The 25,729-nt window shown below is 38.6% G+C and overlaps 1 protein-coding gene and 1 pseudogene across 1 annotated transcript in view; one reads left to right on the top strand and one right to left on the bottom strand.

Annotated features, from left to right (window-relative positions):
• LOC141145732 (uncharacterized) overlaps nt 1–12,053 on the bottom strand; it is a 96,996-nt pseudogene extending 84,943 nt beyond the window's left edge.
• Nucleotides 1–25,729, top strand: part of RBMS3 (RNA binding motif single stranded interacting protein 3) — a 1,276,696-nt gene that overhangs the window by 569,309 nt on the left and 681,658 nt on the right. The window contains exon 4 of the mRNA XM_073630281.1: nt 18,451–18,542. Within this exon, the coding sequence (XP_073486382.1) occupies nt 18,451–18,542 (92 nt within the window). The remainder of the gene's footprint in view (nt 1–18,450; nt 18,543–25,729) is intronic.

Consider the following 25,729-nt stretch of genomic DNA (forward strand, 5'->3'; position numbering starts at 1 on the left):
CCAGGAGAGCCGCCGATCGGCTCTCCTCTACTCGCGTCTGTCAGACGCGAGTGAGGAAAAACCGATCAACGGCTCTTCCTATTGACATCATGATCAGCCGTGATTGGACATGGCTGTTCATGTGGTAAAGACCCTCCGCCGGAGGTTCTTTACCAAGATCGGTGGAGCAGTGTGTCAGAGTGACACACCGCTACACCAATCGCCGCTATGCGCGCCCCCACGGGAGCGCGGAGGCATGTTTTCCTGCTGGACATCATATGACGCCCAGTCAGGATAACTGAACCACTGCCCAGCCGTCATCTGCTATGGGCCGGGCGGGAAGTGGTTAAAAAATGATTTTCAATATAGTTAAATCTGCAGCTTTCATTTAAGTAATGCATTTGGCGATCCTGCCATTTGTTCAGGCACTTACTTTTTTAACAATCTGTTAATGTCTCCCAGCTCTGCTTCTACAATGTCACCCTTTCACACAGGCGTGACAATATTTCAACACACCATACTCAGACATGGTTCACTGTTGTCACCATCAGAAAATCTTCCATGCATTGCTGGAGGATAAGCATATAGACAGAAGATGGGTGCAAATAAGCTGAAGAAGATGCAACAAATTAAGAAAAAAAGGTGACAGAAGTATTTTTATATAAAAAAAATATATTTATGATACACGTTGCTTTAGCAATCCTAATGAAATTAAGAATCTACACCTACTTTTTTTTTACTGTTTTATCCTATCCTAAAAGAAAGATTGATCTAGTCTGACTGATTGCTTTTTACTAGCTAGCTCAAAATGTGCTTGTTTAACATCATAGGTAACGACTATGAGCTGATTCAGAGAGGGTGTAATTGTAGCTTGCAATTTACTAAACAGGTGTAAAGTTAAAAGCAACAATACAAATCTGGTTCAGGATGACAAAAACCATGCGTACACTGCAGAATGATAAAAAAACAAAAAAACAAAAAAAACAGGTTATAGTAACAGCAGAAACATGGACTCTTCGCAGCAATTTCTCAGTGACTCAGTCAGAGTAACATGTGACTGCATTGTATAGTCTCTATAAGACTTTTAAAGTTACATAAAGGGGTTGATGTACTAAAACTGGAGACTTTTTTTGTCAAAACTTAAATGAACAATCTGAAGTTAGAAGCTAGTTGGCTACCACGCAGAGCTGTACCAGATTTGGCACTCTCCAGTTTTAGTAAATCAACCCCAAAGTCTAGCTGAGAATAATTACTTCAGTAAAATAGTTTATAAAAATAGTTTAGAACACAAAATACTCTTTCAGACAGGTGGTAAGATTACCTCTGAAAAGCGATCTGTTGTGGCTTGTGTTTTGCTTACAGTAGTTGCCGCCCCATTGTTCTCAGTGGGTAAGTTTGACAGGTGGTGCCGCCTTTGCAGCCAGAGTAAAATTTGCATGTGTACAGCCTTGTCAGGCTGCACTGTTTGAGTTCCAGTAGGCGACTGGGGGGTAGGGGCAGTAAAACTGCAGTCCAGCTGCTTGTTTTGGCCACCAGTGTGAAACAGCCCAAAATATACTTGTGATCATCCTCAAAGACATTCTTCTCAGTAAAGTTAAGGGTAGTCCTGGTAACAATGGTGTGGTGGGATCCAAGGCCCAAGGACAAAACACCACCCAATTGTACTTGGAGTACTCTGGCAGTAAGGGGCTCCCCACAGTAGCTGTGTCTTACAGAGACGCTGCACTCTATTGGGCCCTTGCCCAGCTGCCCACACACCGGTTCTGACAGTAGAGGATTGGTCACATGGCTGCAGATCAAATCACTAATTTGCTAACAGATATAGCAGCCTAGATGTCACACCACTTCCTCAAACTCGATCTATCCAAAATAAAGCTCACATGATTTCCTCCTCCATGTGCCCCTTCCCCTGATCTCTTTGTCAAGATTAATAGCACAACTATCAGCCCATCCCTGCATACTAAGGTTCTAGGTGTAATCCTGGACTCTGAACTATCCTTTCTGCCCCACACTCAATCGCTGTCCAAATCTTGCTGCCTCAACCTCCGCAATATCTCCAAAATATGCCTCTTCTTGACCAATGACACCACAAAGCTCCTAATTCACTCCCTGGTCATCTCTCGCCTCGACTACTGTAACTTCCTTCTTATTGGATTATCTTTACATAGGCTATCCCCCTTCAGTCCATTATGAATGCTGCTGCCAGGCTCATCCATCAGATGCTCAGTGTCTGCTACTCCTCTCTGTCAATCCCTCCACTGTCTTCTGATCACCCAACAAATTAAATTCAAAATACTAACAACAACTTACAAAGCCATCCACAAGTCTTCCCCCAGCTACATCACTAACCTGGTCTCTAAATACCGACCTAATCATTCTCTTCGCTCCTCCCAAGGCCTCCTGATCTCTAGCTCCCTCATCACCTCCTCCCATGCTCACCTCCAGGACTTTTCCCGAGCCTCACCCATACTTTGGAACTCCCTACCCCAATCTGTCCGATTATCTCCTACTCTGCTTTTAGACAATCCCTGAAGACCTAACAAATATACTTTTATTTTCTCCATCAGATCATCGCCCACAGTTATTATCTTTTGTATCATTTGGACCTCCCCCCTAGATTGTAAGCTCTAACAAGCAGGGACCTCTAATTTCCCCTGTATTGAATTGTATTGTAACTGTACTGTCTGCCCCACGTTGTAAAGTGCTGCGCGATGTGTTGGCACTATTTAAATCCTGTATAATAATAATAACAATAATCGCTTGCCCAACTGCATCTGCCTCTTCATGTGTTGCCTTTCTGAGCTTCTGAGGGAGGAATGCTAAGGAATTTTTATTACCTGGGCATGTCCAGGAACCCAGAGCGTTGTGGGAAATGAAGTTACAGAGGGCTGCATCTGTATTTGAGCATAGTGAGTAAATAGACACCACTGTGTATGGTAAACTATTGCCATTTCTTGCAATAAAATACTTTCTTCACCTTGTTGCATCTCTGTGCTGCAGATCTCCTTCAGCCACTTCCAGTCTACAACCCTCAGCTGCACATCAATGTAGACTTCTTGATAGTGACAATGGTGGGCATGGCTGCTTGTAGCCTCCACTCATGTGACTTGATGACAAAGCAGGAAAGTAATAGACAGCTGTCAACCTGACACAGGAAGTGTCTGAACAAAGACATCCATGGCAAGATTAACAGTTTTTATTTTAATCGAACCTGCAGATTTATAAAGGTTGAAAATAACTTTTATAAATACAATAACATGTTAAATATTATAAGAGATTTTAGTGATTGAATGTAGAACTGCTTTAATGGCAATTAGAATGGATTTGAAAAGGCAAACTCCAAAGTGTTAATGAAGCAATAAAGAAGAGGGCAGATGGGCACCCTTAATTACAACATATTCTCGTTCATGTATTCAAGGATGCAGAACATGTTTTGCACACAGAAAATGCTTAATATTTGTACTGTCACTGCTTACTGCATGCTGTCTCAGCACAGATAAGAATATGTACTGAAAAAAATGTCAATTAATACAAAGTGAAGGCAGTCCCGCTGGGCAAATCTTTGCATGGGTATTTATTATTTATCTAGAGAGAAGTCCTTAATCAAATGTAACATAGCTGTGAATTCTAGATAAACAGTCATTTTGTGAGAAAACTCAGCAATCGGCAAAGCCAGTTAGTGTATTCTGAACTCACTTATCTACAAGGTATCAACAAAGCATAGTGTTCACATGTCTTTCTTTTGGAGGGATGGTTCCTGTTTTTGATCTTTAGACTAGTACAAATAAGTGTGCTATTTAACACCAAACTTGTAAGCCAGCCTTTAAATAACTGCATTGATTTTTTTCAAATGCTAGATAATTTTGTATTGAATCTTGAATCACTGCAGTGCTTAATTGGTAGCAATTAAACTATCATATTAGTCCCTGTCCCCAAAGTAGTTTACAGTCTAATGAATAAGCTTGAATTGAATCATTAGACAATAGCAAAACTAGTGATGAAGGGATTAAGCTAGGGGCCCCAGTGAGTGGGGCCTCTGTGTTAGAACATTCATATCACTATTTTCTTTTGTGCCCTTGTTATTACCTTCTTAAACTAGGTAGAATTAGCCTTTAAAGGAAAAGTAAAATGCCTTTGGGTCACTTTTATTTCATACGTTTAAGACACTGATACATGGCTAGGGATTTCTAGAGCACTATGTGTTAGCTAAAGAGACAGTGGTTACCCTCAGTTCTGTGTGTACATTTCCCATTGCATTATTGATTGCTGTAAACAGTAGTTTTTTTAATTAATAAAAGACTTCACATTATCCATATGCAATGTTTGATTATTACTCAACTAAAATAATATATTTTTTTTTTTTTTTTAATTCCTGTCCATAATAAATAAAGAAAATATGTACACTATACGAGATCTATTATAATATGGTTGCCCTAAGTCAAGACAACAGATCCCCTTCTCTATACCATTGGGAGGTGTTTTGTATTTCATAGATATAACTGTGAACAATACCAACTGATAATAGCCAGCACAGACTGGGAGAAAGCAAATTAAGTTACCAGCTTCTGGATGAATCAATAGGTATATTTTGCATGTAGGGAATAGATATAACATGCTTTCAGTGTTGTAATATTTAACAGACCAATAGGAATAAAAACTGAGCCATTCATTGTTATAGCGTATACACACTTTAGTGTATTAAGAGGTATACTTTAGTGCAATCTCACTGGGCATTAATCTATCAGTATGCTGACCATGTAAAATGTGCAGCTTGAAAAAATGTTATGTGGGGGCAGGAGGCGGAGCCTAGCAGAGCAGACATGCATTGTTAGAGCTCCACACCGCTGAGGAGAGAAGAGAAGGACAAAGCGGAGCCTGCAGGCTCAAAAGGTATCCATTTGAACATTTTTGCCCCAGGGAACAAACTGTGAAAGTTTGGGCAGGAAATATGATACTGGGAGGAAACCGTGGCAGAAATAAAAATCACCTCACAAAGAGCTCACAGGCACTCACTGCAGCTGAAGCAGCTCCAGTCACCTCACAAGATACAGCATCAGGGCGCTCTCACAGACAGAAAATGTCACAGCAAGACTCTCCGTTTGAGTCAGATACAGAACAAATCCTCTCACAAACTTCTCCACAAGCCTCCTCAGTATCCCCAGTAATATTATTACAATTTGAAAAGATACTTCATAAGGCTTTAAAACAAACCTCAGACCAAATAACAAAAAGCCTAACCAAAGAAATAAGAGAGCTGGGAAACCGCACCGCAGCCTTAGAAATAAAAATGGATGAAATTGAAATTACAACCCAAGAAAATATAACAGAATTGGAACAATTAAAAAAAGAGAATTTAATACTTCAAACTAAGCTCGAAGATTACGAAAATAGAGCCAGACGTTCAAACTTGCGCATAAGGGGAATACCTGAAACTGTGACAGACCTGCAATCTACTATTACTGCTCTATTACAAGAACTAAAGCCAGATATCCCTATTGAACGTTTAGAACTGGACAGAGTACACAGAGCCCTCACAGCCAAAAAGAAAGATGGACCCCCACGTGATATAATCACAAAATTTCATTATTACAGAACGAAAGAACAAATACTAATTGCTGGAAGAGAAAAAAAAGAACTTAATTTTCAAGGACACAATTATCAAAATTTTTGCTGACCTATCCCAACTTACTATTACTAAAAGATGATCCATGAAACCCCAACTAATGGAACTGCAACGCCACAACATTATGTATCAGTGGGGCTTCCCCTTTTCAGTCAGATTTAACTACCAAGGTACAATTTACAGAAGCAGATCAGCAGATGAACTACAACAAACCCTTTTAAAATTAAATCTGACAGAACCCACAAGCAGCAACACTCCCACATGCAGAAGAATGGCGTCATCTTCACCTTCAGGCAGCACCCAGAAAATTTCAGAACAAAATGGGAATCATCATTCTCACAAAAGAGGCCGTTATGCCACATCATCCATGGACCAAGAAGATTCAATGGACTGACATCCTAATTCCTGATATCTCTTCATTTATTATACTAAAAGATGGTTCTCTATAAAAAAACTATATTTATAACTGAATGTAACTGCATTCTGATAGTCACACACTGTATGGGATCATGTTACATTCCAGTTATATTTCTTATTACTCCTGATTCATATAGCCTTAGAATATATAAGTGAAATAAGGAAATTCTTGTTCAGTTATATATTATCAGGTAATAACAATAGATTTATTACTTTTTAGGACATATATGTTCAATAATCCAGAAGTAATGGAAGCTTTTTCTTTCTTTTCTTAAAACAAATATATTATTACCTAACTAGTTCCTAGAATTATGTTTTTGTTTATTCTAATCTGAAGCAATACAACCTCAATTTTATGAGTTAACATATCTAAACAGTTACATATGAATAAAATATGTAATTGTTTACTCTAAAAGGGTTAAAATCCCAAAATAATTCAAACTATCTTCCTCAATACCAAAGTTATTAACAGTACCTTTCTAACTGAATTATTTAGCCTAGGGCAAGACTAACCATATACAACCACCCTGGAATAAATAATTTCAACAAAAACTATATTCTGCACTCCAATTAATGAAACATCATTTTGATGTCTTTTGACATAGCACTTCTCTCCTGTAAGCGGAAGATCAGTGTACCCCCATTAGCCCTCCTCATTCTCCCAACCATATTATGTGGGAGTGTGACGAAGGCACTTATTCCCCTGAGAGAGATATTTATTCTCTTTCACGGGTAAATTGTGATTACTTGCAAAAAATAATTTATACAATGTATCATCTAATCTCATATGTTTTTTGTTTACTCTTTACTCCAGAATTCACTGGTTTCTTTTCTATCTATTCATCTCTTCAGTCCACACAGGTTGATCTGCGCAGTCAGCTCTGCATAACAAAAAGTAAGTCAAAACTATTTGATCTATTGCCATGGCACCACTGAATATACTTTCCCTGAATGTTCAGGGAATAAATGTCCCTCAAAAAAGGACCAAAGCCTTCCGTACTTTCCATAACAAGAAGGCTCACATAGTATGCCTCCAAGAAACACACTTCACCAAAGATTCTACTCCAAAATATATTTCTCCTTTTTATCAACAAATTTACACGGCTTCTGCCTGTACCAAGCAAAGGGGAACTCTAATTGCATTTCACCGATCCACACCATTCACCTTATCATCAGAAATTAAAGACCCAGAAGGTAGATACCTGATACTCATGGGTTATATAATGGATACAGCAATCACGGTGATTTCCTACTACGCTCCTAACAAACAACCTACACCATTCCTCTCACATATATTACAAGTGATTAATACACACAAAATAGGAACAGTGATAATGTGTGGGGATTCGAACCAGGTCCTCCTCCCATTTCTAGATAAATCACCTTTTACACCATCCAAAATAACCTCTAGATTACCTTTTTCTCAACTTCTTTCCAAATACAATCTAGTAGATTCATGGAGAGAAAGTAACCCAATGAAAAAGAAATTCACTTATTTCTCGCACCCTCATCAAACCTTCACCAGAATAGATCATATTTTTCTAACAATAGGAATGATACCAGAAATTATTGCATCAGATATAATTCCGATTCCGTGGTCTGACCATAATGCAGTATACACTACTATAGCCTCAGCCATACCAAAAGCGCATGACCCAACGTGGTACTTACCGGACATAATGCTCAAACACCCACTACATCAGATGGCCATTGAACAAGCTTTAAAGGAATACATATCAATTAATAATACAACAGACATCTCCCCAATAACACTGTGGGAAGCTCATAAGCCTGTCTTGCGTGGTACAATACAAAGACAAATGGCACTATTTAAACGGGAACGCAAAAATCTAGCAAAAAAACTAGAACTCAATTTTAATGCAGCCTACATATCATTTCAAGATAATCCATCTCAGAGTACAAAATCTCATCTGGAAAAATCTAGATTGGAATACGATCTATTTCTCACTGAGTCAGTTGATAAATCCCTCAAACGCTCCAAACACAATTTCTACATGAATACAAACAAACCAGGTACATATTTGGCTCGGGCATTAAATTCAACTAACAAATCTTTCAAACCAATACGTTTGAAATTATCAAAAAATGTTTACACTTGTAATCCAGTTAAAATAGTCCATAAATTTCACTCACATCTCGCAACTTTATACAAGACAAACAATGAATTTAATCCTACAGAAGCTGAATCCTTCTTCTCAAAAATAACCTTACCTGAGTTATCTCAGAATCAAAAAAGCAGTTTGGATGAGCCTATAACTATAGATGAAGTTGCTAACGCCATAAAAGACCTAAAACTTAACAAAAGACCAGGCCCAGACGGCTACTCGGCTCTATACTATAAAACATTCTCAGAAATACTCTCTCCCATTCTCACTGAAACTTTTAACAAACTTCTAGATGGACATTCTTTTCGGCAAGAAACACTAATGGCAATTGTTTGTATGATCCCAAAACCCCTTTCTGATGATACTTCCTGTGTGAATTATCGGCCTATCTCTCTGTTAAACCTCGATATTAAATTATTAGCAAAAATAATAGCAAAACGCCTCAATAGCATTATAGGAAAATTAATACATAGAGATCAAGTAGGCTTCATGCCAAATAGACAGGCAGGCGATAATATACGCAGGGCAGTGTTATTGGCACATATTGCTAAAAAACGGAAAATCCCTTTATGTTTTCTATCTCTCGATATTAAGAGGGCATTTGACACAGTATCCTGGCAATATATGCAATATTCATTACAAAAATGGGGTTTTGGACCCCACTTTTTAACATGGATCAAAGCATTATATAATAAACCCAAAGCCTATATAAAATATGCTGGATATAAATCTGAAGCCTTTAATATCGAAAGAGGTACCCGACAGGGTTGCCCATTATCTCCCTTATTATTTGCCCTTATACTCGAACCCATGGCCCAATACATCAGAACAAACCAAACTATAACTGGCATTGAAGTAGGAGGTATTACACACAAATTATGTATATTTGCAGACGATATATTACTTTTTCTATCATCACCACAGGTCTCTGGTCCTAACTTAATACCAGCTCTTGATGGATTTGCAGCCCTATCCGGCCTTATGATTAATCCTAAGAAATGCCTGGTGCTTAATATTTCACTCACAAACATGGAATTGATCCCGGCTAGGGCTGCACTCCCATTCACATGGGCAGAAAAATCAATCCCATATCTTGGAATTCATTTAACAGCATCTCATTCTGACTTATTCTCAACCAATTATCCTCCTGTATTAAGACAGATCACAAATCTAATAAAACAATGGTCGCAACTTCCTTTATCCTGGATAGGGAAGATTAATGCAATCAAAATGACTATTCTGCCCAAATTGCTTTATCTATTCAGAGTCCTCCCTATTCCAATTCCTTCCTATTTTTTGAGAATAGTACAAAAAAGAGCAACTTCGTTTATATGGGGCTCTTCTAAACCACGTATACCTATACACACACTACATCTTCCCAAAAATAAAGGAGGCCTGGGATACCCTAATTTTACTAACTACTACAGAGCAGCACATTTGGCCAGTCTGTCCAAATACCATGCAAAACAGGAAATCCCATTATGGGTGTTTATAGAGGCTTCAGAAAATGATCCTCTATTAATATCAAATTTATTATGGCTTGATCCTAAAGACCGCTTTAAAATTCATAATCCCATAACTAAACACTTCTTATCTCTCTGGGATAAACTAAAAACCAAATATCAGTTACAATCTCCACACAATCCTCTCCTTTCTTTTATCAGAAATCCGGCCTTTTATCCGGCATGGATCTACCCAAATTCTTTTAAAGCTTGGACAACATCAGGCATTCAGACACTAAATGACTTCATAGCATCTAAATCATTCCTTTCATTCCCATCGCTTAGAGAAAAATATGATCTACCAAACTCTGAGATATTTAGATATCTCCAAATCAAAAATTTCTATACACCATTCCTAAAGGGGGATACACCATTATCCCAATTATCCATTTTTGAATCAATCTGTACAAAAGATCCATTTGCTAAAGGTACAATTTCATCACTTTATAATCAATTATATGGAGTAGCAAATCTTAATAGACCCTCTTACGTTCAGAGGTGGGAGGAGGACCTGGGACGAACTTTAGAAGACACGGACTGGTCAAATATATGGCTCACATCTAAGTCATCTTCACCCAACATCTTGGCACTAGAGACAAATTATAAAGTCCTAACTCGCTGGTACCTTGTACCCGCTAGAGTGGCAAAATATTCACCTAATACCTCAACTCTTTGTTTTCGAGGATGCCCAGAAATAGGCACATATTTACACATATGGTGGACATGCCCAGTAATCCAAACCTTCTGGAAGGAAGTCTTCGTGATTGCATCTAAAATATTTAAAAAAATAATACAACCAGATCCATATTTAACTTTACTTAATCTAAAACCGGAATGGTTAACACTCTCTCAATTCAAACTTATGATCCAACTAATAACGGCTGCAAAACAAACAGTGGCCAAGGCATGGAAATCTCCTACATTGGTACTAGCAGAAACAATTCACAGAATGAATAATACAATGTCCCATGCTAAGATGGTAGCCATCGATCAAAATCAAATTCCAAAATTTGAAAAACTTTGGCATCCTTGGATAAAACAACAGTTCCTGTCAAATTTCAATGACTCTGTCCTGTTGCCATGGTAACAGATTAAATGACTTACAGAGACACTCATTCTAAGGCTTCAAAGAGAACTAAAAAGAATAATAAACTGACGAGCGGGACAACCTTGTGGACCATACCTCTACCTTTCAACCCTTTTTCTTCTTTCTCTTTCCTTTTCTCCACCTTACGATTAAAGCTCATTATCAGAACTTATTTGACCTATATACACTCTACTTGTAAACAATATGTATAGTAGGTATAAATCATTTAAATACTTACAAAAGTAACTAAGGAAATGATATATATCTTTAATTTAGGTTTACGTGAACCCAATGTTAAATATTTGAAATTTCATGATATTTACCTATATAAACCCTACTGTAAAACAATGAGCTTACTTTATAGATCCTTGTAAACTTACTTTATGTATATTTATGTATCTTTATAACATTGTATACTCAATAAACTTCTTTTGACAAGGAAAAAATGTTATGTTAAAAGAAGTCGAAGGAGTTGTGAAGAAGATTTGGATTTGTGATGTCATAGACCATTCTAAAAGGAGGTAGACATTATAGATGGATCCATGGTTTAAAATATGATACCAAGATTTGTATTACATTATGGCACTTGTCCTATGGTTGGGAAACAATGATGTTTGTCAATTATTAATTTACTTCTGCTTTAGTGAATAATAGGTGCAGCTGCTAAGCTTGTCATCCATATTAATTGATGTATTAATGCCTGTACCCTTAATCTATTACTAGCCCTCTACTACCAGCCCTTATCCTCATAAATGCTAAATTACTACTGCGCTGCCACACCTTTGTTATATGTGAGTTGTATCAATTTTATATCTATATGTGTAGAGCTGCTGCTACCACTTAACCATGTTCCCACACGTGTGATAACATGTTAGAAATTAAGTGCAGCACTGCTCCTTTAACTTATCAAATTTAAATTAACTCAAATAAATTGTGGTTGTGCATTATTTGCAGTTCATTTACATACAAAAATCACCATACATATGATCCACCTAAAGACTAATATTGTAAATACATGGTGATATAAATCAGCAAATATATTGTGTATTAATGATACATATTAAACAATATTAGTGCTAAATGCATGTGCCAAAGTCCAATCAATGTTAATAAATCAATAGCGCCATTAACATGCGTTATTATTTTTGTGTCAAGGTGCCACCACTCCAACTATGCCGGTGCTCAGCACCTTTTTGAAATACTCACTCACCTCCAATCCTTAACCTGTATACCACAGAATATGTCATTCTCTTCTGCTGAGAGCTAGGTAGCCCTGGCAGGTAGCTCATATATGCTGGTGACTTCTCTGCAGACTCCATGGTAGTTAAACATTAAAGACTTCTAGAACCCACTAAGGCCTATATCTGGTCTTTAAAGGAACAGCAGCAGGCTAAAAAAATCATAACTATGTACTCTCCTCCTGTCAGACACCTTTTACTGTTAGCCTGACAACAGTGTACAATGCAGTAGAGGCTGGGGGGCTTATAACAGTTACCCTCCCTATACAAATATGTGTATTGCTGTGCATGAACTAACTGGATATTATTATCAAGGTGAATGAAGATTCCTATGTTAATTGTATGTAAAATGCATTTATTATTTTAAAGACATTTTCAGTAACTACATAATTGGACTACTATTGGCTATGTCTAGTGTTAGCCCAGGTTAGCCCACCAAGCAAAACTATAGTATGTACCTTTAAATCTTAACATCGTTCCTTCTGTCTGCCCCCAAGCCCCTGCAATCCTTGATTAAGCTCCAAGTTGGAGCTCCAGCATGCCCAATATCTCGCAATGCAAAACAGATGCCTCAGCAGCCAACGCAGAGGCACCCACAATATATTCTAGATAGACTTTTGTAAATCTTGGCAAAACATTTGCTCAGTTTAGTTTAATTTGATAAAATAAAGCAGATAATTACAATAAAGTCACTAAATGTTTTTAGTATGCGACACGTTAAAATATAATAATAAACAATAGTGAATTAATGTAATGAAATATAATAAATGTAATAAACAAAGCTGAATATGTTCATAAGAAACTTAGACATTTTGTAAAGAGAATGATGAAAGATAGTGAGAAATTTCTCAGTGTAGCAGCCAGGACTATATATTATAATAATGGTTTTAATTTCAGGATATTGGGAGATATCCATGCACCACTGGAAAGCAGTCAATGTTGTTAAAAGTAAAGGAGGGTGAGAGGCTAGATTTTGAACTTTGGTAAAATATATAACAGTTTTTATTTCTAAGTACTGAGAGGCCCTTAAAGGTAACCTGTCTTGAGATAACCTAGAAGGAGGGAAAAGGTAAAGGTAATGGTAAAGATCCCCAAAGGGTCACAGACTGCAAAACATGAACTGACAGGCTTTCTAACTATTCCCTACTCTTTCCAAGTTATGGCTATATATACACTTTAAAAACTAAATCCAGGCCACCAGATAAATACAAAGATAAAATGTTTACCTATCAAATAATGTGGACTGTATGTCCGTTTATTCATTCCTGAGGTTTTTTTTTTCCCCAAAACACATTTTATTTGATTTGGTAGATGGGTAAACAGTTCATAAAAAGTGAACATTACAAACATCTCATGAACAGAAATTCTTGCAACAAATGAGTAATGGGCAGTCGGCCCTTTCTGATGTAACTGATAACACTGAATAGTACAATATAATTGGGTGGCATGTATACTAGTACATATCGTTGAAGCCTAAGGTTAGAATCAAGACTGCAACATGAGAGATTATAACTTCAAAATTACAAATCAGCATTTCCTAAACACAATTGTTAATGGCTTATAAACTTGTAGAGCTTCTTGTGTATCTGAAAGGCTAAGGGTCAGAGAAAGGGGCATGAGAGGTATGTAGGCTTGACAATTCTTTCTACCAGGAATAATGGGGAGCTTGTTGTTATCCATGGAGGGGGTCTTTTGTGATAGTGCGGTTGAAGTCATTAATGCACTCTGGCCAATGTTGTCCTCCTAATAAAACATAGATCCTGGTTTTGGGAAAACTCCCCAGCAGAATGGGGGGGGGGGGCAGGAAAAATCTGCTATCAAGCGTGAAGCACAAAATTGAAAAAGAAAGAGAAATCCTCTCATGTATGATCATCATGCATCAGGGAAAGAGCATAATAGAAATAGATAACCTGTGTCTCGAGCAGGGGGATTGACTATCCCCAGGGCAAAGGAGAAGATTGTGGGGTCTGCCAGAGAATCGTCCACCAGTCTATGTGTCGTTATCTGCTATGTAACCTGCACCATGGAGGTGATTAACAATGGTTACAGTCTATCCAGTCGTCAAAATGTTTCAAAAGTTAAAGTGTATGCCTTCTGATCTGGTAGGCTATATAAAAGGTGGTTTCCTTTTAATGGAGAGGTGTTTCAAGAGGTGTTAGTATTCGTGGCAAGGATCTGTGATTTCACAGCATTCATTATGTGATTGTCTGCATCTGTAGTGCGAAAGTGAAGAAAACAGGCAGACGTGAAGTTGTATTTGTCTGGGGTTTCATTTGCTATGTGTATCAATTTTTTTATTCTGTTATTTTGTTGATACGCATGAACCATTCCTTCATAGAAGGCACACATTGTGAGTTCCAGTGTACTGGTATGCATGCCTTGACCGCATTTACCATATGCATTGCTAGTGATTTATGATAACTCTTAGGAGGGAGTGAAGGGTAGTGTAGCAGGAATTGTCCTGGCGAATACTCTAGAACGTCGGTGGTAACCTGGAGGATCATTGAATGTACTTCAGCCCAGAAGGGTTGTAATAGCGAGCATTCCCACCATATATGCAAGAGCGTACCTACCTCCTGTCGACATCTCCAACACTGGTTGAAACGTGTAGGGTCAAACTTATGGAGCAATGTTGGGGTCCAGTATCATCTGGACAGGAGTTTGTATTTACTGAACCCCCATGAGTGATATGAAAAATATGCTCCCAACCTTCCAGGGGAATGTCAAAAGCCAGGTCTCTCTCTTATGCATGGCATGCCCTGCCTGTGTTCGGTGATATATGTTCTCCAAGGAGACCATAAATTGTAGAGATGACATGTTGTTGAGGATCAGCTATTGAGCATATGTTTTTGAATGGGGTGAGTGGACAAGCCATTTTTGTGGTATATCCTGGTGTTAGAAAGACGTGGCGGAGTTGGATATATGTCCATGGGGATATATGCGCATCAGGCCAATGGGAGGCCAGGAGATCGTTCTCCAGCAATGTTCCTGCATGCAGGAAGTGGTGTGCCCGTAGTACATCTTTCGGGTCTGCCCCTGCTAAAATGCCAGGGCATTCCTGAGGTTTACACAGTACAGAGAGAAGGCAGACACTATAGGGAAGATTTACTAAAAGTGGGAGTGCAAATTCTGGCGCAGCTCTGCATAAAAACCAATCTGTTTCCAGGTTTTATTATAAAAGCTTAATTGAACAAGCTGAAGTTAGAATCTGATTGTCTACCATGCACAGCTGCACCAGATTGAGTACTCAATTTTTAGTAAATCGCCCCCTATGCACAGTTAAATAATACTGTTTTCTCCCACCACCTCAGCCTGCTGACTAAGTAGTTAAACTAGTCATTTGGATTTCTTAGTTGATAATTTGTTTTGTATTTGTATTGTCTTTATAATTATATGCTGATTCATTTTATTTTTTGCAAATATGCACATTTTGCATATTTGCACATTATTTGCATAGGGGGATTATGTAAATTATGTTAGGGGTTTGAGTGCCATTTTGGTAATATATCATTTAATTTATTTATGTTTTGCACATTGTACAACAGCTATAAGTTTATGATGATAGTTTTGAATTTTCTCTTTTTGGTTTATTTATTTAAACAGCTTAAGAGCAACAGTAGCAAACTGATCAGACCATTTCTCTGCTCACTCTGTTCTCTGATCCTACCAGCACTTTCCTTGACAGAACATTTAGGATCCATTCACATGACTGGTAAAAATGCAACATTCAGATTTGTATGCAACACCAAACAAATTATTATGGCCATTCAGGCCTGTATGTTTGTGGCCACTGTATTTGTATCTGAGAAAAAATTAGCATCTCAAAAAGTCCAGCTAGGCAGTCAGGGCTGCTGTTAGAAATCACGGGGCCCTGTACACCCCATCTGACAGGGCCCACTGAAAATATCAAATTATATTTTTGCTGCCATAGCAGATATAATACCCTCGTTGAACAAGACCCATTAAAGTGAATAGCGCAGCTCTGCTAGTGCCCAACAAGTCCATGCAATGCACACAGTTGCAATATAAAAGTGTGGGGTTAAAGCAGGCAGTTAGGAAGCAATGTATCTTCTCACTGCCTGTCAAATATTCTCTGAAGAGTGATCCAAATGGTGACTGCTTTTCAGAGACCAAAGCACATGTGAAAGAGCCCTTAATTAAAAAAAACAAAACAAAACATTGTTTAGCATTTTTTTCTTACAATTTTACAATTTTATTTATTTATTTTATTTTTTAACATTTTTTTAACTTCCCTGTTGGGGGCTTTGTGAAATAACATGGGTCTAAACAAACTTCTGATGTCTCACTTCCCCAGTCCCTTTCTCTGTGGCCTCAGCTGCACTGGACAGTGAATGAATGGGAAGTGCTCTGTGCTAAGTGGCTTCATGTTCATTCTAAAATTGAAGCATAGTAAACATAGTTTACTATGTTTCAGTTATGAATGGACACAGGAGAAATCAGTACTGATCTCTGTCCTGAAACGATCCCTGCAGAAGAGAAGAGTAGGGAGGCTGGCAGTGCACCGGAGAAGGGAGAACCTCAGCCTGGAGTTCCTTTTTTGATCTGAACAATAACATACTTGGTAAATATAATACATATTGTGCTGATCCAAGTCAATATGCTGTAATCTAACTGAGAGTTTTTATTTATTATTGAAAAATATTTTATAGAGAATGCAATGCTTATGGAGTAAAGAACTGTATTTGTAGCTGCAAAACATCTGTTTTTAAATCTTCATCTTTATTTTTGGACACACCAGATGTGTTTCAAGAGTTGAAAGAATAGGTTTAAATTGAATGTTTTCATTTTGAGAATGTGCTCCAGCTAAAGTGTTTAGTAATGTGGTGCTCAGATTGAACAGAAAAAAAAATTGACTGTGGAGTGACCAAAATTCCTTTATAGACCAAGAAAAGATGTAGAACTGTATTCAAATAAATAATCACCCAGTCTCATGCTTGAAAATGTGAGGTTTTGACTATTAAAGTAATTCCCTTATACTGAACACAACAGCTTTTAATTTTTGCAGTACTGTGAATAAAGCAGAACTCAGGGTAATAGTTAAAATAAATATTTTGAGCTGTTATTCTTTTCAAATGATTGCTAATTTTGGTAAACCAGACTTTTTTGCTTTTGGTAAATGGTTCAGTTTCTAAAGGTTCCTGTTGTCTTTTGCAGTGAATTAGATCTCTGCTTATATCCCAGGCTTGCACACCTGCAATGGTAACTACAAGAGGTCCCCATTCTTTATTTTGGATTGTGAATTGTTTATATATTTTATATATTTTATTTTTTTTATTATTTCTATCGCACTTTCTCTCTGGAGACTCAAATTGCTTTATCTGCTGTTGGAGCAGATGGTGAGACAGCCATCTTGGGAGCATTCAATAGAATGTCATACTAGAGCCAATATTTTACACAGGAACCAATTAACCTACCAGCATGTATTTGGAGTGTGGGAAAAAACAACTTATTTTGTTTAATAGGAGAAGTGTGACTCCAAGTGTTTGATGCAAAGCCAGGAACTATGGCATGGAGATCTCCCCTTTAGAATCCCAAATTCTAGGATTAAAAAGGAAAAACCTGTTTCAAGTTTTTATTGTTGTCCATGTCACTGCTAGGGAGTTTTAGGACTTCTTTTCCTCATGGCCATTGTCAAGAACACAGAAAGTGATTGAAAATCCCAAATTCTGGAGCTGCCACTAGAACAAAAGTGAGGTTAAATCTTCCCATAGGGAAAAATGTTTAAGTGACAACTGTTCAAAATGGGAGAAGCTCTTAGTTGGGTTAAATTATCTCTTATTGCATTTCCAGAACAGGAAATGAAGCAAACTCTCCTCAATGAGACACCAACAGCAGTATGCAAACTGAAAGGAGTTTTAAAGTGGTTGTAAAGGCAGAAGTTTTTTTTTTTTTTACCTTTTACATGCAGCTTTCCCTGCACACCCCCCCTCCCCAATGCATACCTGAGCCTGATCTCGATCCAGAGATGCGCACGAGAGCCGAGCCCCTCTCACCTCTCGCTCCTCATTGAATCAGATACAGCAGCGAGAGCCATTGGCTGTCAATCAGAGCCAGTGATGAAGGAGTAGGTGGATGGGGCCAATCCCTGCTTTGTATGTCTCATGGACATGCAGAGTAGGGCTCGGGATTGAGATCGTGCACACACAGGTACCCCAATTGCAAGAGACTTGCTGAGAGGGTAATCAGCAGGGTGGAGGAGCCAGGAGAGCCGACAGAGGTCCTGAGAAAAGGAGGATTGGGGTTGCTTTGTGCAATACCATTGCACAGAGCAGGCAATTATAATATGTTTGTTATTTTAAAGAAATAATGAAGCCTTTAGTATAACTTTACTACTTCCACTCTAAAAAAATAGCAAAAAAGTTTTGCATATACTGTACATACAATTAAAGAATAGTGTACTTGCAGATTAATTTGCTACATGTTGTAAGACTAAATGCTTTGTTATTTTTCCTTATAGGTTATGGATTTGTAGATTTTGACAGTCCTGCTGCAGCACAAAAAGCAGTAGCATCACTGAAAGCTACAGGTGTACAAGCGCAGATGGCAAAGGTAAGGAGTATTTATTGACTATAACAATGAAAAAACAACCTGCTATTGTCTACTATGGCATAACATTTGCATTATTGTTGTAAAAGATCTTCTCTTTAAGATCTTTACTGGTTGTAGTGGTTAACATTTTTTTAGCTACCTACAATATTAGAATGCTAAGCATTTTTCCCAAATATGTCTGGATGTTGCTCTTAATTTTCCTTTTTGGATGTTTTGTTGGATTTAGCTTATTGCTTTTCAGTATAATTGCTGTTGGTGCATTACCATTATTTATGACAGTGCTTAGCCACACAATTATGTTTTCTTGTGTTTATTGTGCATTGCTTTGTCTGACTGCGCGGTATTTTATTTACTTTGTAAATAACGGTTTTGAGAGCTATAATGTGAAATTCCACTAATTACTTTATGTTTGTGTTTCGCTTTGTATTTTAAAAGACATAAAACTACATGTCAGACAAAAACAACTCCATCACCTCTGCATCAGATACTAAAGGGAGGTACAGCACCTTGACAGTCAGTAGACTTTCTAACTTTACTGCAAATAATAGTAGAAAAAATGTATTTTTATTATTGCCATCATTGATTCATAGAGATCAAGTGGGCTTTGTCCCTACGAGACATGCAGGTGACAATACGTGACGCACGATAGACCTTATCGACCTATTAACGAAAACGAAACGCCCCGCTTTAATACTTAGCTTAGATGCCCAAAAAGCGTTTGACTGTCTCAGTTGGCCTTTTATGTTCGCAATCTTATCAAAATATGGTTTCTCTGGCCCCTTTATTCAAGCCCTTCAGGCTTTATACTCAAATCCCACTTCTCAGGTACAGCTCTCCTCTCATCTATCGCCAACGTTCGTCCTTAGTAATGGTATGAGGCAGGGCTGTCCTTTATCACCTTTACTTTTCATCCTCAGCTTAGAACCCCTGGCAGTGGCCATACGTGATTGCTCTACTGTTAGAGGTGTACAATTACGTCAAATGGAGTATACTGTAAGTTATCCCTCTTCGCAGATGATGTTCTCTTAACGCTTATGCACCCACACACATCCCTCCCCTCCCTACATAACATCCTATCGTCTTTTAGTGCCATTTCCAATTTTAAAATCAACACTGCCAAGACTGAAGCCCTACCTATTAATATCATCCCCTCCCAACTGGCTTTACTTCAACAAAATTTAGCTTACCGCTGGTGTTCCCGCTCACTGACATACTTAGGAGTTCAGATAACATCATCATATTCCACCTTATACCAGGCTAATTTCCCTCCCCTTGTCACGGATATTAATCGCTTATTGACCCATTGGACCACCCTCCCCCTTTCCCTTTTGGGGCGTATTTATGTCCTCAAAATGTCGATACTTCCTAAAATGCTCTATCTGTTTGAGACGCTCCCAGTGTTAATCCCTATGTCACAATTGAAAACTCTTCAGAGGAGAAGTTTCCGAATCATTTGGAGCAATGCCTCCCACCGGGTGGCGGGGTCGGTGGTCATGGCTCATAAAACTGGGGGGGCTAGGAGCTCCAGATTTTATTAAATACTACTATGCATCACACTTAAGAGCACTCACCTCCTGGATTGCTAGGAGGGCGTCAAGTAGGTGGGCGGAAATTGAAATGAGTGTTACAGCACCGGTACATCCCTGTTATATGCTCTGGCCATCTAATGACAAACATATGCCCAAACTGAGAGGTATATGCCTAGCCCCGATGCTTTTTACCTTGTCAATATTGAAGAGATGCTCTGAACGTTACTCTCTATCCTCCTCATGCCCACCACTTCTTAATGTCCTCTTCAACCCAGACATGCCAGATAGTTTGTCTTACGAACGTATGTTACCTTGGACTCAGGCGGGGATTTTTCAGTTGCGCCACCTTGTTAATCCAGTGACGCAACATATTTTAACCTCCTCTGACTTGCAAAAACAACACCAATTCCCCAAGACACTTTTCTATTCTTACCTGCAGATTAGACACTTCTTCTCCACCAGATCTCCTTCTTTATCCCTAGAGAAACCATTGGAATTTGAAACGCTATGCGCCAAGGGTCCTTACGAACCCCAATTAATATCCAACATTTACAAAATCTTACATGAAGCCACCCCCTTAACGGTAGATAGCCATTATTTCATGAGGAGGTGGTCTCAGATACTTCAGCATGACATCTCCTTGTTGGATTTGGGGAGTATCTGGGAGTGTACCTCCAAAATCTCCCGCTGTGTGACCCATAAGGAAACCGCGTACAAAGTTCTACTTTTTTGGTATAGGACCGCAGAACTCTTACATGCCCGTAATCCAACACTCTCAAAACAATGCTGGAGATGTAATAATGCGGTGGGCTCACATTACCATATTTTCTGGGAATGCCCCTTAGTTAATCAGTTTTGGGTCCAGATCCAGGAAAGGTTGTTAGAGATCCCCATCCCTTTAAATCCTATGCACTATCTACTAGGTCTCCCTTTCCCAAACATCCCTAAAGCTGAACGGAGACTCATGTTCTTTATATTATTAGCTGCTAAACGAGCTATCCCTAGGCTTTGGCTCTCTACTTCTCCCCCTACACTTCCACAATTTTTCTCTATTATGGCTGATATTCGTAGGATGGAACATTTGACTGCTTTAGTTGATGGTTCAGTACAGAAGTTTTCCAAAATATGGCAGATTAGGGATGAATTTGACTATTGTACTGACAGAAATGGTCTTAGTTAGGGGATATCTGACACCTTTGTTCCTTTTTGCTCCAATGTTGACATAAGCTATGTATACAGCTGTTTGTTGTACATTCCCTCCACCTTTCTGTCTCCCCCCTGTTGGTATGGTGCATTACTAGTGCAGGTTTGAACCCTTGTTTGTGAATATTCTAAGTCAACTTAGCCCACAATTTAGTTCTTATTGGTATTCTTGTGGTCTCTTTTTCTTATTTGTTATAAATGACAGTATGTATCTGTACTATCTACAGAGTTTGTATTCTTTGTGTTATTTTGTATGCGTTACAAAAATTCTTTAAATAAATAATTAAAAAAATGTATTTATAGAGTAGGAGAAAACATCTATATACAGAAACTTTTAAAATACATGCCACCTCCATTCCACACATGCTGAGAAATATATACAAAACTGTAAGAAATAAAATGTAATATTGTAAAGGATTAGTTGCCAGATGAAATGATTGACTTTTAGCATTTACATGTTTTTGCCCTGTACCACTACAATTGCCAAAAGGGTTCCGTTTAGACCTAATTTGTTGAAATAGAAAATTCAGTTCTTTAAGGGACATTGTACAACTTGGAAGATGGGGAAGTATGAGTCAGGTGTCATATCCTTTAAGAGACTAAATGGTTATAGAGGCGCTTTCTGTGTAAAGCTAGCTTATGTAGCTGTTCTCTAAAAACAATTTTGTTGGATTGAGCAGCATTTGTTAAACTGGAACTACTGCCAAAACATTTTTTTTTAATGTTTAATTGTTTTAGATTGTATTGCTGTGTATATCCTCCTGTTGGCGTTATCCCTTTAATATTCTTTGTACTCTAGAGCTGAAAATGTGCACCTCTGCAGGTTTTGTTGTACTCTTGCAAAAGAGATTCTACAAACTGGTCACAGGAGCAGTAAGTAAGAGGATATACCCCCAATGGAAACACATACTGCAATAAAAATTTGACAACGATTCTAGCCCTTCCCAGCTCTAATACGATTTGGGTTGAGTTAGGTTTGAAACCTACAGCTATCTTTAGAGCAGTCAAGCCAGACAATCAAGTGTAAAGAATAAGGTAAAAGGGTCATGTTGGATACTCAATAATCACAGGGTTTCAGTTGTGCCTGCTTTCAATAGACATGGATGCTTGGGTGAAATGAACATGTATAACTGTTCTTTATTGTCCATGATTATCAATAGCTACATTGTAATATTATAGTAAGTATCTCAATGCCCCAGGACAACTTCATTTATGACAAAATGCGTAGGGAAGAGCAACATGCTGACGTCATCTTCTCTCTTATGTCCCAATGGACGAGTTTGTTTGGTCATGTGCCGGCCAACACACCAAAATTAAGGTGCTTATACTTACTGTTGTAAGTGTTTTATTTCTATTATGTAATAAACCCACGAAGGATTTTATGCTATGTGGAGCATTTGGTCTCTTTTTGGTGCCCAATTCCTATACAACTCATTGAGTGACATCAGAAGTGTGGAGGAGCCCAGAGATGTGGAGAAAGGCCTTGGCTGGATTTTAAGCCACAGGCGCACACCGACCCCCTGTAATAAGGGGTCTACAGGAGCTGGTAAGCAGTTTCTACAGCTGTGGATTCACTGCATTTTTTTGGTGATGATGATGGACACTGCCATTGAGGAGATTTGATCTATTATTACATTGCTTGCGGACATATTTGCACAGATGAATATAATCCATATGGATTCACCTATGGACTTCACATTTAATATCTGGCACAATTCTTATTTATTTTCTATTTTTTATCTCAATAATAGCCTAAAAAGGACCACACTTAAATTATTCATAGAATAGTATTTTCTAAGATGGGTATATAAACTGGGTTGAAAGTTTCCAACCAATAGCTGAATGTTCCCTTGATGTGTTAGGTACCTATCAGGCCAATACATTTCTTCAAAACATTAACAACTCTAGACACCTGAAGTCAGACTAGTAGAATTTACAGTCGAGTTAGTAGAGTTACAATCAGAGCTCAGTGTGTTTTATTTTTATATTAACCACTTGCTTACAGGGCACTTAAACCCCCCTCCTATCCAGACCAATTTTCAGCTTTCAGCACGGACGCACTTTGAATGACAATTGCGCGGTCATACAACACTGTACCCAAATGAAATTTGTATCATTTTTTCACCACAAATAGAGCTTTCTTTTGGTGGTATTTGATCACCTCTGCGGTTTTTACTTTTTGTTAAAAAAATTTAAAAACCTGAATTTAAAAAAAAAAATTTTTTTTATTTTTTTATATTTTGTTATAAAAAATTTAAAACGGGTAATTTTTCTCCTTCATTGATGTACACTGATGAGGCGGCAGTGATGGGCGCTGATAGGCGGCAGTGATGGGCACTGATGGGTGGCAGTGATGGGCACTGATGGGTGGCAGTGATGGGCAGCACTGGCAGGTGGCACTGATTGGCACTACAGGTGGGCATTGATAGGTGGTACTTGTGGGCATTGATAGGTGGCACTTGTTTGCATTGATAGGTGGCACTTTTGGGCACTGTTAGGTGGCACTGTGGGCACTGTTAGGTGGCACTGTGGGCACTGTTAGGTGGCACTTTTAGTGGGCACTGATGAGGCAGATGTGCCTCTTCCACTTTGGGACCGATGTCCCTGACATGTGAGCCAGTGATCGGCTTTTTTGTTTTCTACTTGCGCTGTCAGCGTGAGTAAAAAAAAAAAAGATTACCGATGTTTTGTTTACATCATGTGATCAGCTGTCATTGGCTGACAGCTGATCACATGGTAAGGGGCTGGGACCGGCCCCTTACACAGATCAGTGATCAGCCGAGTCTCATAGACTCGGTGATCACAGCACGCCCGGCGCGCGCCCTGCAGGGAGCGTGCACAGGGGAGGCCGTCATATGACGGCCTCCCGGGAATGCAGGTCCGCGCTGTGGCTGTCATTCGGCCATAGTGCGAATGTCTAGTGGTTAAAGCTGAACTCCAGCCTTACCTTTGAGCAGTTATACAGGCTCCTTTCCTGTACTGAAAATGCTTCAGCAAGTGAGAAGGAGCATCTTTTATTTCCTGTCTGGCATCATCTAGCCTTTCTCTTCTCAGCATTACTGTCCCTGGCCCACCACTTTCATTCACTGGATTTTAATTATTTTAATCAAGAAGGCTGAGCATTAATGATAAGCTAATGATTCAGTCCAAACCTTACTTTGGACTGAACTTTGGTTGTTGGACAAATGCTTGACCATTTGCACATTCTGTCCCCTGTTTGGTTGGAACTGAGTATCATATATAGAAGTGGTATTTCTACTGAGTCAATATATGGAAGTTTCTCATTGCCAATGGTTCTTAAGAAAGGAGCCATTGTCAACGGCACACTGTTTACGTAGCCAGAAATCCCAAGTCATGTAAGCAAAGGGATGGGAATGGCAGTGACATCATTACACAAATATGATCACTGACCATATTCGGGCAAAACATTTCTGGGATTGTTTTTTAATAAACAACTTTTCAAATTTTTGGGTGTCTTTACTTTCAAGTTCCTTTTTTTGTTAATGTGTAGGGATGATATGTACCCCTTACTCTTTTGCATGGGGCTTCTTTATTTTTAAAGGGGGTTTTCAGATTCTGATAAGCCCCCTACCCACAGAATTCCACAACCATTGACTAGGGTTGTGGGGAAGAGGCTTATGTCTTCATCAACATGGGGACAAGGTACTTTTCCAGGACCACCCTGGCAAGATACTCCCCATGTTGAGTGACATTTACAAATAAAAAAAAAATCAGTTTAATTTTCCAGCAAAAGACATTTTATTGTTAGCTTTTTTTTTTTTTTTTGGAGTGGTTTGTGTTATTTTTCTTTTAATGGAAGCCAGAAGAAGGAAATGTCATTCGCCATTATTTTAAACCTATTTGTATATGTCAGCACTTTTAAAAAAATCACTGCCCCTAGCCAAATAATACGTTTTTAAAAGGTTTTGCCCTGGTACATGTTCCCCAGGGCAGTGCCCATCCCCTGTGCTATTTTTGACAGTGCTTTGCCTATTATCACACAAAATGGGCATTTTTGATTTGACAGATTCGGATCCCATTGTGTTTTGTTGAACCCTGCTACAATCAAACTCAGAGCAGCTCAGGAAATTTCTACTCAACATCACACGTGGTCATTACCTATCATGGTCGGCATGCAAATACAGTCTACCTAGGAATTCCCATACCTACAGACTGATATCCAAATATCAAAGCATAATTGCATAACTTCTTCCAAAAGCTAGCTTACTGCTTGTGTCAGGGATGAGGGCTCTTTAAAGGGGTACTGAGGCAGGGTGTTGTGATGTTTTCAGGAAGCTATGTACAGAATCCTGTCAGCCCCTCCCACCAGTCATGATTTGTCTGGGTTGCATCAAGACGTACAGAGACCCAGTGATGACATCACTTCATCTAAATTAGGGTATATAATAAAAACAGAAAGGTTAAGTTAAAAGTGTCATTAGCATGTTGATGAAA

The sequence above is a fragment of the Aquarana catesbeiana genome, linkage group LG05 (assembly GCF_042186555.1).
Source record: "Aquarana catesbeiana isolate 2022-GZ linkage group LG05, ASM4218655v1, whole genome shotgun sequence".
NCBI classification, from domain to species: domain Eukaryota; kingdom Metazoa; phylum Chordata; class Amphibia; order Anura; family Ranidae; genus Aquarana; species Aquarana catesbeiana.